Source organism: Bubalus bubalis, chromosome 3 (assembly GCF_019923935.1).
Source record: "Bubalus bubalis isolate 160015118507 breed Murrah chromosome 3, NDDB_SH_1, whole genome shotgun sequence".
NCBI classification, from domain to species: Eukaryota; Metazoa; Chordata; class Mammalia; order Artiodactyla; family Bovidae; genus Bubalus; species Bubalus bubalis.
This window is the reverse complement of record NC_059159.1, coordinates 39,834,680-39,850,137: the sequence shown is the minus strand read 5'-3', so window position 1 is coordinate 39,850,137 and position 15,458 is coordinate 39,834,680. Positions and strand designations below refer to the sequence as shown.

General features: G+C 43.7%; 1 protein-coding gene across 7 annotated transcripts in view; it reads right to left on the bottom strand.

Annotated features, from left to right (window-relative positions):
- Nucleotides 1-15,450, bottom strand: part of SMG6 (SMG6 nonsense mediated mRNA decay factor) — a 201,532-nt gene extending 186,082 nt beyond the window's left edge. The window contains exons 1-6 of one of the 7 annotated variants that reach the window (XM_044939454.2): nucleotides 15,259-15,450; nucleotides 11,367-13,101; nucleotides 10,632-10,824; nucleotides 9,945-10,055; nucleotides 6,664-6,770; nucleotides 6,353-6,431 (exon numbers count right to left, since the gene is read on the bottom strand). In XM_044939454.2, coding sequence (XP_044795389.1) covers nucleotides 6,353-6,431; nucleotides 6,664-6,770; nucleotides 9,945-10,055; nucleotides 10,632-10,824; nucleotides 11,367-13,101; nucleotides 15,259-15,346 — 2,313 coding nt within the window. In that variant the 5' untranslated portion in view covers nucleotides 15,347-15,450. Of the gene's footprint in view, nucleotides 1-6,352; nucleotides 6,432-6,663; nucleotides 6,771-8,004; nucleotides 8,133-8,894; nucleotides 9,396-9,944; nucleotides 10,056-10,631; nucleotides 10,825-11,366; nucleotides 13,102-14,999; nucleotides 15,153-15,258 lie in introns of those variants that run through there. The other 6 variants (XM_044939453.2, XM_044939451.1, XM_025280858.2 and 3 more) reach the window with 6 other exon arrangements.
- Nucleotides 15,451-15,458: the final 8 nt, after the last annotated feature.

Below are 15,458 nucleotides of genomic sequence, written 5' to 3'. Positions count from 1 at the left end.
GAAAAATTTCCTTATCTGTAAAATGAAGATATTCACCAACATATATGGCTCCTGAAAAGAATAAAATTCACATAATTATACATTTAACGGAATATCTGATACATGGTTTCAGTCAGTTAAATGAAAGCTATCTTTAATGTTATTCTAATTATGCCACTCCCGTGATTTTACAGTAATTGATCAGTCCCACAATCATTTTTTTCATATTTTAACATCTCTGAAATCAAGATACAACTCACAATCAATATCTACCATCATCTTACTTTAGCTCACATTTTTCCTTCTTAGTGGCATAGAAAATTATGTCTCCAACAATCAGTTGCATCATATGCTATCAAGTGCAATTTGTATTGTTGTCTGTACACATTTGTATTCTCAATGGTTTTTTTTCAGGACAGAAACCATATCCAATTACCTAGCAAAACCTGCACAGCGTGTTCTCAGCAAATACTTGAGATCCACTGAAGGAAAAGTTACAGAAAAGTTGAGAAAGTCATGTTAAAAGACAATTAATTGGGTTAAGACAGAGAAAGAAAAAGCGGGACAGAGGAAAAGAACTTGCAAAGAGTACTAACTTAGGTCAGAGGTCCATGAAAAACACACATAGCAATTTAATTTGTGTGGCAACAAACCACTGAGGGAAGACACAAGATTAATACTCAAAAATCAGTTGTATTTATGTATATTAGTAATGAACAATCTGAAAAAGAAATTAGGAAATAATTCATAATAGCATCAAAAATAACAACATACCTTATTTATACCTTAGGAATAAATTTAACCAAGGAAATGCAAAACTTTTAAACTGAAAATGACAAAACATTTCTGAAAGAAATCAAAGAAGACCTAAATAAACGGAAAATATCCTGTGTTTTTGCAGCAAAAGACTTAGTGCTGTAAGCATATAAATAGACCTCAAAGCCCTCTAAAGAGTCAATGCAATCCTTACCAAAATCACAGTGACTCTTTTGGCAGAAAAGAAAAAGCTGATCCTAAAATCTATATGGCTTTCCAAAACACCCCAGACAACCAAACAATGTTGAAAAAGAACAAAGTTGGAAGACTCACATACCCCAATCTAAAAACTTACCACAAAGCTACAGTAATTAAAACAACATAATACTCACACAAGAGAGAGAATTGAGAGTCCAGAAGTAAATTTATCATACATCAACTGACTTTTAAAAGTATTAAGACTATTTAATGGGGAAAGAATAATCTCAACAAATGATGCTAAGGGAATTAGATTGCCACATGCAAAAGAATAAATTAGACCCTTACTTCACACCATAAATTAACCAAAAATGGATCAGTAACCTAAACAGAGGAATTAAAACTATAAAAAAAAAAGATTTCTGCATTTTCATTTAAATAAATAAGAAACCTTAACTTTTAATTTGGTTAAGCATTTCTTAGCTATGACATCAAACCGCAAGCAACAAAAGTAAAAATAGATAAACCACACTTTATCAAAATTAAAAACTTTGCCGAAAGGGCACTATCAAGAGAGTGAGAACACAACCCATAAAATGGGAGAAAATATTTATAAATCACATATCTGATTAAGGTCAGACTATGTAAAGAATTGCTACAACTCAACAATCAAAGAGACAACTCAGTTTAAAAATATGCAAAGGATTTGAACAGACTTTTCTCCAAAGAAGATACGCAGATGGCCAACAAGAACATAAAAAAACCAGTACTCATTAGGGAAATGCAAGTCAAAACCACAATGCCATACAGCTCTGAAAGCAATTACGTTGGCTACTATTCAAAGACACACACACACAACAAAAAATAGTGTGCTTTAGCAAGGATGCAGACAAACTGGCATCCTTGTGGGACTATAAAGTGGTACAGCTGTTGGTATGGGGATTCTTCAGAAAACTGAAAATGCTATTGCCAGATTACCACATGATCCAACAACTCCACTTCTAAGTATATGCCCAAAAGAACAGAAAGCAGGGTCTTGAAGAGGTATTTGTACACTCATATTCGTAGTGGTATTATTCACAATGGTCAAAGGTAGACATGTCCATTGAGAAATGAAATGAAAAACAACATATGATATATACACAACTGAATATCACTCAGCCTTAAGGAGAAAACTGACATGAGCTGTAATATGGATGAACCTTGAGGATTTAATGCTAAGGGAAATAAGCCGGTCACAAAAAGACAGATACTTTTTGATTCCATGTATATTCGGTAACTAGAGTACACAAATTCACAGAGACAGAAAGAAGAAAGGTGGTTACCAATAGCCAGAGGGAGGGGAGAACAGAGAGTTGCTGTTTAATGGGTAGAGAGTTTCAGTTCTGTAAGATGAAAAGAGTTCTGGAGATTAACTGTACAACAACGTCAATGTACTCAACACTACTGAAACATTATGCTTTTAAAGATGGCAAATTTTGCTTTCTGTGTGATTACAGTTAAAATTTTTGCTGAGGTTTGACAGTAAACAAAACTCTGTAAAGCAATTATTCTTGAATTAAAAACTAAGTAAGTTAAAAGAATTTTTTTTATTTTCTTGATTTAAAAAAAATGGGTAAAGGACTTGAACAGACTAATAAGCATATGATCAGATCAGATCAGATCAGTCACTCAGTCGTGTCCGACTCTTTGCGACCCCATGAACCGCAGCACGCCAGGCCTCCCTGTCCATCACCAACTCCCGGAGTTCACTCAGACTCACGTCCATCGAGTCAGTGATGCCATCCAGCCATCTCATCCTCTGTCGTCCCCTTCTCCTCCTGCCCCCAATCCCTCCCAGCATCAGAGTCTTTTCCAGTGAGTCAACTCTTCGCATGAGGTGGCCAAAGTACTGGAGTTTCAGCTTTAGCAGCATTCCTTCCAAAGAAATCCCAGGGCTGATCTCCTTCAGAATGGACTGGTTGGATCTCCTTGCAGTCCAAGGGACTCTCAAGAGTCTTCTCCAACACCACAGTTCAAAAGCATCAATTCTTCGGCACTCAGCCTTCTTCACAGTCCAACTCTCACATCCATACATGACCACAGGAAAAACCATAGCCTTGACTAGACGAACCTTTGTTGGCAAAGTAATGTCTCTGCTTTTCAATATGCTATCTAGGTTGGTCCTAACTTTCCTTCCAAGGAGTAAGCGTCTTTTAATTTCATGGCTGCAGTCACCATCTGCAGTGATTTTGGAGCCCAGAAAAATAAAGTCTGACACTGTTTCCACTGTTTCCCCATCTATTTCCCATGAAGTGATGGGACCGGATGCCATGATCTTCGTTTTCTGAATGTTGAGCTTTAAGCCAACTATTTCACTCTCGACTTTCACCTTCATCAAGAGGCTTTTGAGTTCCTCTTCACTTTCTGCCATAAGGGTGGTGTCATCTGCATATCTGAGGTTATTGATATTTCTCCCGGCAATCTTGATTCCAGCTTGTGTTTCTTCCAGTCCAGCGTTTCTCATGATGTACTCTGCATATAAGTTAAATAAGCAGGGTGACAATATACAGCCTTGACGTACTCCTTTTCCTATTTGGAACCAGTCTGTTGTTCCATGTCCAGTTCTAACTGTTGCTTCCTGACCTGCATACAGATTTCTCAAGAGGCAGATCAGGTGGTCTGGTATTCCCATCTCTTTCAGAATCTTCCACAGTTTATTGTGATCCACACAGTCAAAGGCTTTGGCATAGTCAATAACACAGAAATCGATGTTTTTCTGGAACTCTCTTGCTTTTTCCATGATCCAGCCGATGTTGGCAATTTGATCTCTGCTTCCTCTGCCTTTTCTAAAACCAGCTTGAACATCAGGAAGTTCACGGTTCACATATTGCTGAAGCCTGGCTTGGAGAATTTTAAGCATTACTTTACTAAGATGCTAAATATCATTAAACATTAGGGAAGTGCAAATCAAATGTGAGCTACCACTTCACACAAACTGATAATAAAGTTTACGTGAAAAGGCAAAAAAAAAAAAAATCCAGGGTAGCCTACACAATACTGACACTACCTGACTACCAGATTTGCTATAAAGCTAGCTATAGTAATCAAGACAGTGTGGAACTGGCCAGAGAATAAACAAGTAGATCAATGAAACGGAATAGAGAACCCAGAAACACACCTTCACAAATACAGTCAGTTGATTTCTGACAAAGGAGCAAAGGCAGTTTAAAGGAGAAAGCAGAGTTTTTTCAGCAAATAGTGTTGAAAACAACTGGACACCCACATGCAAAACCATGAATCTACACACAGACATTACACCTTTCACAGAAATTAACTCTAAATGGACTACAGAGTTACATGCAAAATGTAAAACTCTACAACTCCTAGGAGATAACAGAGAAGAAAATCTAGGTAACATGTGTTTAGCCATGCCTTCTTAGATACAACACTGAAAGCACAATCCATTAAAAAAAAAGTTGATGAAGTTCTTAGATTTCATTGATTTTAAAACTTCTGCTCTGTGAGAAACACTAAGAAGATAAAAACTACAGACTGAGAGAAAATATTTGTAAAACACATATCTGATAAAGGACTGGTATCCAAAATATATGAGCTCTAAAAACTCAACAACAGGAACTTCCCTGGTGGTCCACTGGAATACTACTCATCAATAAACAAAAAGAGCTATCAAGTCACAAAAATACCTCTAAGTGCTAAATGAAAGAAGCCAACATGAAAAGGCTACATACAGGATGGTTCCAACTATATGACATTCTGGAAAAGTCAAAACTAGAGAGACAGTAAAAAATATCAGTGATTGACAGAGGCCTGGGGGAGGGAAGAAGGATAAAGGGGTGAATGGTGAAGCACAGGGTTATTATTTTTAGGGCACTGAAAACATTCTGTGATCCTGGTGGACACATGGATACATTTGTTCAAACTCACAGAGTGTACAAGAACAAACGTGAACCCAAGTGTAAGCTGTGGACTTTAGTATTAATAAATGTACCTGCAGTGGCTCACTATACCTAATGTAATATACTAATGAAAGATGTTAATAATAGGGAAAACTGGGAGTTGAAGAAGTATACGGGAACTCTCTGTACTTTCTGCTCAATTTTTCCATAAACCTAAAACTGACCAAAAAATTTTAAAAATATACTAAAGAAGAACAAAAAACAGTCCCCAGGTGGGGAGGAGGGAACCACAATGAGATATCACTTCATACCCACTAGGTTGGTCAAACTCAAAGCAATGAAAAGTAATAAACATCAGCAAGAACATGAAGAAACTGGAACTCTCCTACACCGCTGGCAGAAATATAAAATGCTGCAATCACTGTAAGAAACAGCTTGGCAGATTCTCAAAAAGTGAAACACAGAATTACCATTTGATCCAGCAATCTCACTCCTAGGTACAGACTGTAATTAATGGTTAATTTTCTTACATGAATTTTATCACAATTTTTTTAAAGCCATTGAGGGGAAATTTTTTTTTTATATTTTCTAGTTAACAAATAAGACTAAAGGGGAGAGAAAAAGCCACAAAGAGGGGCGAAAAAAATCTCAACACATATCAAAAAGAGAATAGGACAGAGGTAGAAAGCAGAGAGAGAGAAATTCATAGATTCCACAAGAAGTGTATCCTTAAACCCCGTTCCTTATTAACAATGTCAATCCATAATTAAAGTGTTAGGAATTTTTTATTTTTGTGGAATAAAGGATAAAAATATCAATTCAAATGCTGTTTATGTGGGCAATGAATTTTACAGCGTTAAGAAAACTCTCCCTGCCAATGAACACATTAACTGCTCCTTGTATTTAAACCTTTGGTACCTGCAATTGGCCCCTTCCCCCTTGACAAAGTCAGTTTCCTTACTAGGGGCTCTGTCAGATCCCAAGGCTCACTGTGAGAGGCCACATTTAGAGGAGTTCAGCAAGATTAGACAGGTATGATTTGGTATTTATTTCGCTTCTGCTAAAAAGACTCCTAAGGTGAAAAGCTCAGATGAATAAGGTGATGATCTGGGAAAAGGAAGGATATACTTAGGGTTAGTTGAGGACCTTAAAGGGGAGACATAAAGGGAGCCTTCCTTTCCTTCTAGAGATGAGTAACCTAGTTCAACCTAGGGAAGGGAAACAAGACAAGATTCAGAGCAGAAACCTTGGTCAAAAACAGAGAGTAATGTTTGGCTGCCACATAAGCATTCCCCTGGGAACTTACATGTAGTGAAAGTGGATTCAACTGAAGTGAAAAGTCCCTCACAGCTTACCTCTGAAAGCAACAGTTAACAAAAGGAGTGTGAGAATGGCAGACAGAAGCAGGTATACTTTGGGTTGGGTGTTCAGATGAGTTCTAGTTCCAGGAGTTGATGCTATCAAAATCCATATATCTTACATATTGCCTGCAAAATACTGCCCCATCCAAAATTTCTTACCGTATACACAGCCAGCAGAGCCAACTGGTTATAAGGGCGCCCATTCTTCGGAGCAATATGCTGGGCCTTCAGGTACCAACTAGAACAGAAAAACAATTTTTAAAAAATGTTTCTGTATTAACACTTTCCCAATTTATCACCAGATAGCCCTTACTACTTAAGCTGTAACCCTCGAGTGGTAAAGCATGAGGCCTATGGGAGCACCTGTAGGACGTATGTACAGGACGCAGCTCAGGTGGGCCACTGCTCTCAACAGGGCCTAGGTTAAAGCCACACAGGGAAGAGGAGTAACGAATAAGAGGCAACAGTACCTGCGTGCCTTCCCATAATTTGCCGTGTCGTTGGCTTGCTCCCGATACCTGGCAATATCTCCTTGGCAAATCATACATCGCTGGGCACTGATCAAGGCATATTTTACCTTCAGGAGAAATGACCAGTTAGCAGCATCTACCCAAGAAACTCTAACTTCAACCCCAAAGGACAGGGAGAGGGTCAAAATCACAAAGCAACATTAATAAGGGACCAGCAATCCTCAACAAAGTCCAGTCAAATGGAAAAAACATTCTGCCTGTCTTTGTAGTAGCTGGGTAACCTCAACTAAGTCTCTGGGACTCAGCTTCTCCATCGGAATATAAAAATACCTATCTCACAGGGAAACTGGAGGGAAAATGTGTAAAAATACTTTATGAATTATAAAGTGATATACAGGGATTTCCCTGGCAGTCCAGTGATTAAGACTTAGCACATTCACTGCTGTGGGCCTGGGTATGATCCCTGGTTGGGGAACTGTGATTCCACAAGCCATGCACAGTGATATACAAATAGAGTATTAAAACTGTTGTTTGTTCTTTCCTTTCCATCCTTCCATCATCTTTCTCTCCTCAAACAATACAACTGTATTGTGTTACTATACTCCATCTCCTTTGCAGGACAATAATAATTCCCTATGGAGAAGGCAATGGCAAGCCACTCCAGTACTCTTGCCTGGAAAATCCCATGGATGGAGGAGCCTGGTAGGCTGCAGTCCATGGGGTCGCTACGAGTCGGACGCGACTGAGGGACTTCACTTTCACTTTTCACTTTCACACAATGGAGAGGGCAGTGGCAACCCACTCCACTGCTCTTGCCTGGAGAATCCCAGGGACGGCGGAGCCTGGTGGGCTGCAGTCTATGGGGTTGCACAGAGTCGGACAAGACTGAAGCGACTTAGTAGCAGCAGCAATAATTCCCTAAAACAGTAAGTTACCCTTTACCAAACACCCACAACATTCAGGCCTGGGAATACTACATGTATGTTTTCTCACTGATGGGCTTGGCATCTGTCTCTCAATGAGAAGATGAGAGTAAAACTTGAACTACCCTAAGACATGAGCTCAACAAAAAAGCCTTCTTAAGGAACATCGCTTCATAACATGTATATGCTGTTACAACATACTGTTAGGAGCTTCCGTGGTGGCTCAGCAGTAAATAATCAGCCTGCCAATGCAGGAGATGTGGGGTTCAATCCCTGGGTTGGGAAGATTCCTTGGAGAAGGGAACAGCTACCCACTCGAGCACTCTTGCCTGGAGAATTCCATGGGCAGAGGAGCCTGGTGGGCTACAGTCCATGGGGTCGCAAAGAGTCGGACAAGACTGAGCAACTAACACTTCACCTGGCTAACATCTTGGGTCTTCAGCCTTCGCTTAACCATGACTTCCTCGGGCCTCTATGATCCGCTAGGCCCCTTTACACCTATACCACAGCCCCACAACACCCTTTGCAAAAGTCAATACACCTGCATACTAATTCAACACCTGTACTCATCCCTAATCAAACTAAACTCTGAGAGCTGGGACCACAGCGTTCTTGTTCCAGGCTGAATTACGTGTGCCTAGAATGGCACCTGGTGCGTAGGAGGGACTCAACAAGTACTTGTTGATTAGTAATACAGCTTCTGCATGGCAACTGATCAGAAGGAGCAGAAAGGCAAGAGGAAGCCTCTGCTCCATAAATCACACTTGTTTCTCTAATGAATTGACCTCTTACTCTCCGTTGGCCCTTTCCTCTCAACATACATTTACACTAAAGTCTCTCCAAGTTTAAAAGCAAACTTCTCTTGACACTATGTCTTTTAACTACTAACTTCCCTTCCCTCCTTGCCTTCACAGCCTTCTTACAAGAACAGCCTAGGCTACCCTCTCATTGTATCTGCTACCCTACTTCTCATTCACTTCGATCTGGTTTCCATCCTCTCCAAGTAACAAAACTCGTGATAAGGTCATCCAACCCAACCGATACTTTTCAGCAATTATGACATGTGAGGGTTTTTATAGCACTTGACCATTTTACCCACCACCACCCTAAAATCTGACTCCCTGCTCTCAGGCTGGCTCTCCTACTTTTCCAACTTTATAGGTGGTCGTTTCAACTATCACCTATACATTGACAACTTCTGAATCTCTATCACCACTCCAGCTCTTTCTCCTGAGCTCCAGACAGACCAAAACATTCATTTGTTCATATCCAGCTCCTCTACTCAAGCTGATTCAAAACAGAACTAACCTCCTCCTTCGCAGCCTCTCTTCTAGGACAGACAATGTGGGGAGGATCTGGACTCCTCCTCACGCCTCCGATCTCGACATTCACGCTGAACCAGCCGGCAATTCAATGCTGCTCCCTACAGTCTTCCAATCTGTCTCCTCTTCACCTCCACTTCCTCTACCTCAGTTCACGCCCACACCCAACTCTCCTACCTCCACTCTTGCCCAAACTCATCTAATTGCTGAGTGATTCCCAAGAACATATCTATGCCATCCATTTGCTGAAAATCAATCAATAGCTCCTCACTCCTTTCAGGAAAAAAACCCAAAATCTTCAGCATGACACCTAAGAGTTTATGATCCATCCCTTCCTACTTCATTAACTTTACCTCCTCCAACAGCCCAACCCACAGTACAGACATCAGCATGCTGACTTCTACTTTCCCAACAAGGTGTGGTCCTCTCACTGTGCCCTGCGTCTAAACTGCCCCTTCCACTCCTAGTCATGTTTCAAAACTCAACCTGACAGTCACTAAGAAACCTTCTTTGACCCCCCCATCAGTCTACAGCAGACCCAATGCCCTCTACACTCTATACATACCACTACTACAGTATTTATGACATTACATTATAACTGTTGCTTTAACTCATCCGTTCCCCCACAGACGAGTGGGGGAACACTCGTCTTTCATTCTTGTTTCCTCAACACCCAGCACAGTGACGAGCACATTCAGTTCAGTTCAGTTCAGTCACTCAGTCGTGTCTGACTCTTTGCGACCCCATGAATTGCAGCATGCCAGGCCTCCCTGTCCATCACCAACTCCCGGAGTTCACCCAAACTCATGTGCATCGAGTCGGTGGTGCCATCCAACCATCTCATCCTCTGTCGTCCCCTTCTCCTCCTGCCCCCAATCCCTCCCAGCATCAGGGTCTTTTCCAAGGAGTCAACTCTTCGCATGAGGTGGCCAAAGTATTGGAGTTTCAGCCTCAGCATCAGTACTTCCAATGAACTAACACTAAATAAGTGCTTACTAAGTGAATGAATAAATTAAAGATAAAGAAGCTGGCTTACTGTCTTTCGTAATGGCTTGCTGCGAATGGCAAGACCGTCCATGTAGTCCTCCAGTTTGAACTTATAAGTGACCTGCAGCTTCTGAAGCAAACTATCAAAGAAGTCACTACCCTATAAAGAGAAAAAATAAGAATCAGCCAAATCAGCCCGTTCTGATTCATTCTACCCAGAAACTGGGGCAAGTAACCCTTTCACAGTTCTGCTATTGTTCAGCCAGCAGATGTTAAGGGAGGTATGTGCAGTATTTAGTGGCCACCAACTAAACCCAAGACAAATTGATAGCATAAGCCTTTCTGTGGTTTTAAAGATATGAAAACATACACAGGGACTTGCCTGGCAGTCCAGTGGTTAAGACTGAGCTTCCACTGCAGGGGCATGGGTTTGATCCCTGGTCAGGGAACTAAGAGCCCACATGCTGCAAGGTGCAGTCAAAAACACACACACACATGAACACACACTCCAGGTAAGACATTCAGAAAGCTTCCAAGCTCAAAACTAACTCCACCTATCGGTTAAGTTATAGTGTCAAGGAAGCAACAGAGGTAGGGTAGGCCTAAACTCAAGAAAAGAGCATAAAGTTTGTCGTCAATGTTCTATTATAAAACATAGTATTTCGGGTGGTAAAAACTCATCACAGCTAAAGGATGCTGAAGCCTTTATCCTGAGGGCATAAAGATGATGGTTTACCTCATCCAAGAGCTCCAAAAGTCTGTTCCGAATCTGTTCTGGGTTCTCAACATTCGGATCCTTGAGAAGCTGCCTGAACTTCTCAATCACCTGATAGAAAGCATTCTTCCACAGGATCTGATCCACATTCTGATTATCAGAGAACTCAATATCTAATAGAATACAGCGCTCATATAGCTGCAGCAGTTCAGCTCTGGAATAAAATACATGCAACTTCTAGCTCCAAATATACCACAGGGAAGGCTAGACCCAAGACCTGAGGTCCCTGAAAATCACACACCTTCCTTAGCAGGAAATCCAAAACGCCACCAGGTATAGCTCTCACTCTAGCTTCCATTCTGCACAGCAGAATGTCATTCTAAAGACAAGTTGTCTAGGAAAGTAGTTCTTCCCCATGTACCTCTACCTGAATTTAACAGCCAAAGTAACAGGGTACATGCTGTTTATTTCTTGGCACTTTAGAAAGTCTTTCCTTTTCCATATCCAGAGTCCATGCTCTCTTAAAAGATTTTTTTCTTCTTAAAAAGTGGGAAGCACAATCATTTCTAGGACTAGAAACAAATTTTTCTGCTCCGTTCTAACTTCCCTTCCCTTACAAAAATTAATATGAAAGGGAGGTAACACCCGGGAGTTTACCTGAAAGGCTTCTCCCTTCCTCAGCTATGGGGCCCTGTACACCTCCAGCTTATTCCTACTCCCCTTTAGCCAGGATAGGGATCCCTCCCCCCTCAATACCTGAGCTGAGCCATCTTCTCCAGGCCCTCAGGACTGATGCGGTCCCTGGAGAGCAGGTTGCTGAGTTGTAGTTCTTGGTTGTCAGCCACCCGGAGGAGCCGGTGCAGTTCCTGTTGCTGCATGTTCCTCATGTGCTGTTCCACCTCCTCAGGACTCATGGTGCTGGCAGGGAGAGGGCTACACACATACTGTCCTGATGGAGCTGGGTAGCCTGGGTAGTAAGGCGCTGGGTACACACCGTTTGTAGGGCCCACCGGGTACTGCAGAGGGCTATAGCCTGTGTAAGGATACTGGGAGGCAGGGCCTGGTGCCCGGGGGTAATAATAGGGGTTGTCGGAGTTCTGAAACTTATAGTAAGAGGCTTGGGCCTGGCGTGAGTCACCCCAAGAGGTAGGGCTGACTTCATCATCAGTGTCCAAGAAATGAAGCTGTGGCGTCTGGCTCTTTAGAGCGGGTTTCTGTTCAGGATTGTTTGGGTCCCACAATCGTCGAGTGGTGCCTCCCCGGCCCCAACTCCGAGATCCCTTGCTACCAGTTCCAAATAAAAGCCGAGGTCCCAAAGGCGTGGACTCTGGAGAACCGGCTGAACTGACTGACAGGGTGGTGTGGGCGGGGAGAATGAGAATGCCCCGGCCGCGACCCCGAAGCTCCTGTCTAAGGTTTTTGGACTCCGGCTTCTCAGAGCCTTTGCCCCCACCGCTCGAGCCTTTGTCTGGCTTTAACCTATCCACCTCTTCCCTGGCCGACCTCACCACTGGGCAATCTTTGTTCATGGTTTCTGCATCAAAAGTAACTCGAAGAGTACCTCGATTTTCTTTACCATTGCTTTTCTGCTCTCCCTCCCCTCGGCCAGACCAGCTTCTTTCTGAATGTTTCTTCCTCTCTGAGCTCCTCCGTGGTCCATCGGGCTCATCAATTCTGTCCTCATCCAAGGAGTCGGTTGAGGACATAGACACCTGCTTCTTCAGTCGGGGCCTCTCCTTGGTCCGATCCTGGCGGCGGCGGCGACTTCCACTGTCAGTCAGGCCAGCCCCCTCGGCGCTGTTGTTGCTGCCGGCCGAGCTGGTGCTGCAAGTGCGGTAGCGGTTCCTGCGTTTGTCTGAGCGGGAGTAGCGCTTGGCAGAACCCGGCTTCCCCTGAGCTGAGTCTTCGTTCGCTTTCTTCACCCCCTCCCCCCTTTCTACCCTCTTTCCTTTTTCTCCCTTTGCAGCCCTTACTCTGTCACCACTTAGGCTCTTTTCAGCCTCCTCTCTGTCTGGCCTGTTCACCACCTCCTCTTTCACATTTCCCCTACACTCATCTTCCTCTACCCTCAGTTGCTCTACCTGGTTGAGGATTTCTTCCTCTTCCACCCGGCTGGTGGCTTCTTTGGTAACAGTCTGCAAACGCCTTCCAGGCTGATAGATCTGCATGTCTGGTTTCTTTGTTCTCTTAATAATTCTTAGGCTTCGATCCTCTTGTCCAACGGTCCCAGGAAAGGACTCCTGTGCCCGAATATTTTCTGAGTCTACAGGACCATTTTGCTGTGGGTTGTCTTTGCAGACATCTTTAATGAGCTGGGTACAATTTCCAACAGCAGAAGAATCTCTGTCATTAACAACTTCAATCTTCGATTCGTCACTCCCAGAGGGTTCCTTGATTTTAGGTCTGTTTCTTAGTCGGGAAAGGCCAGGCTTATAGATTTCCAGATCTGGACGCCTGTTATCTTTTCGCTGCCTGGGCTCCTTCATGTTTTCTGCCATGTTGGAGAGAGTGTTGGGGAGGAAAAGGTGGAAGAATAAAGGGGAAGAAGAAGAAAAAAACTGTCACTAAAAGTAAAGCAAGAATTACACATCCAAGTGTTCATATTGATGGACAAGGAAGCAACTTTCTGCAGAAATGGAAATTCTACTAAGTTTAAGATATTTGTTCAGCATCTGGCAAAACTAAAAACTTAACTATATTGGAGCGACCTACACTTGAGTTAGGGAAATAAGGGCGAAAAAAATCATATTCTTTTGATTTTTACCCAAACCATACTCAGATCCACAAGACCCTAAACTACCTCATCACTGTCAGAATAAAAGATCTCTGACCAGTTCTACATTGGACTTTTTTTTCTACTATAGAGCTCTCAGCTCCATTGTGGTCTCTTCTGCCTCTAACATTTTTTATGGGGTGGTTGAGTCCTTTTAACATACTAATGGGGGAAGAGAGAGAAAATGAAGGGTATGTATATAACAATCCACAGTTCTGGATATCTCTGGAGAAAAAGTATGCAACTCCAGTCACTGAACTTGGCCAGGACAATCCTCTTCTTGAGGCTTTCAACTACCCAATCGCATACCTCCAGTTGAAGCAAACAGGAAGCAGTTCCTTTCACATTCTTCATCTCCACTCATGCTCACTAACTCTCTAACAGCAGCCAGTAGAGTCATTTCAAGGAAACACTACTCAGACTATCATCATTAGAATACTGAGACTAACTGCTACTATGATGATGGAATATGAGAAGGAAAAAGTTCCATTAGGGAGCTTTCCCTGGAGGATGATGGAAGTATTGTGACATGCTCTCAAAACACCAAGGACTGGGGCACTCAAGAAGAAAACTGGACTTCAGAAACCACTCTCCAGGCTCCAGGAACTTGCAGAATGACAGATAAGCAAGTATCAATTTTCTGATCAGTTACCTTTAGCTGTTAAGGGGACAGTCAAGTGTAAATAGCCACTAAACTGTTCAGTGAGGGAAGAAACAGGACTTAGTGAGATAACAGAGTACTCAAAATGGAATGCTATAGAAAATTCTAGTATTGTTCTGTTAACACCAGTGCAAACAAGCTCATAACAGGGGTCACATGCTCCAATATTTACACCCATGGGTGTAACAAAACTGAAAAAAAAAAAAAACAAACCCCCCCCAAAACCCTGAAGTTTAAGATACCGCTTCAGTATTTTTCAAAGTTTAAAAGACTGCTTCATTCACTTTGAATAAAGGTAAAGCAGTTTAACTCCAGAATAACTCACCCTCAGCAGCCTTTGTAAGCTGTGGGGAGGGGGTGGGGGACAGAGAAGAACCACTACCACTTTCCAGAGAGGCGAGAGAAAACCCGAATAATCCAATTCAGATGGCCAAAGAAAATCAATTTCACAAACTTCGGCCATAAGCCTGCAGAAACAGAACTACCATTCCTAAACGAACTCCTCTGACTAACCAAGGAGAGGTGAGACACTAGAATCTTCCCCTGTGTTTTCCCGGTGTGGCTGGAGGCTTTAACTTGCAAGTTAGACATTCTCTCTGATTTAAAAAAAAAAAAAAAACAACTGCTCCCACACATGACAAGGCCGAACCAGAGTACAATCAGCTCTCTGAGGTCCTGGATCCCTCCGGTGGCGCAGCCTTCAGAAGCCTGCCTTGCGGGAAAAAGTTCAGCAAGGAAATCCCAAGCTGTTGAACCTTTTCTTCTCCAAGTCTCCAGCCCCTTCTCTCCAAGGGGAAATAAGACGAGGCAGGCCTGCGGCTGACTCCTCAGGGAACCATACACTCCGGGGGGCCTCCTCCCCCAGACCCCGGCACCCAACTCCTTGTCGCTTCCCCCAACAGCTGGGAACCCACGGGCTGGTGTGAGAGGGCCGGGGCAATGGGGAACAAGTCACCTTCGCCGTGAGAAACGGGGCAGAAACAGGAAGCCGGTCTAAGCTCTCCCGGAGGGGCCGGAGGCGGCGGAGCCCGACCCCGCACCGGCTCTCAGGCTGGTAGGGAGGGGAGGGCCCGCCCCGCCCTCGGCCCCCGCCCCCACTGTTGGGGGAAGGGGCGGGGGCTCGGGAGCGCCGCGGACCGAGCGGGGAGGAGGCAGAGGAGGGGAGGGAGGCGGGGCGGGCAGGCCCGGCCCAGCAGCTGGGCGGCGCGACTCACCTCTGCTCCCGGCCTGTGGACCCAGAGTGGCCAGGATCCCTCGCAGCTCCGACGCGGAGATCCGGACACGCTCCAACCCCTCCGCCATCTTCGCGGCTGCTGCTACAGCTGCAGCTACTCCGCCAGCGCCGCGCGCGCAGCCAGGAAACCACGACGGCCGGGCGGCGCGCGCGCGCGCTCACCCACCTCCCACCCTTTTC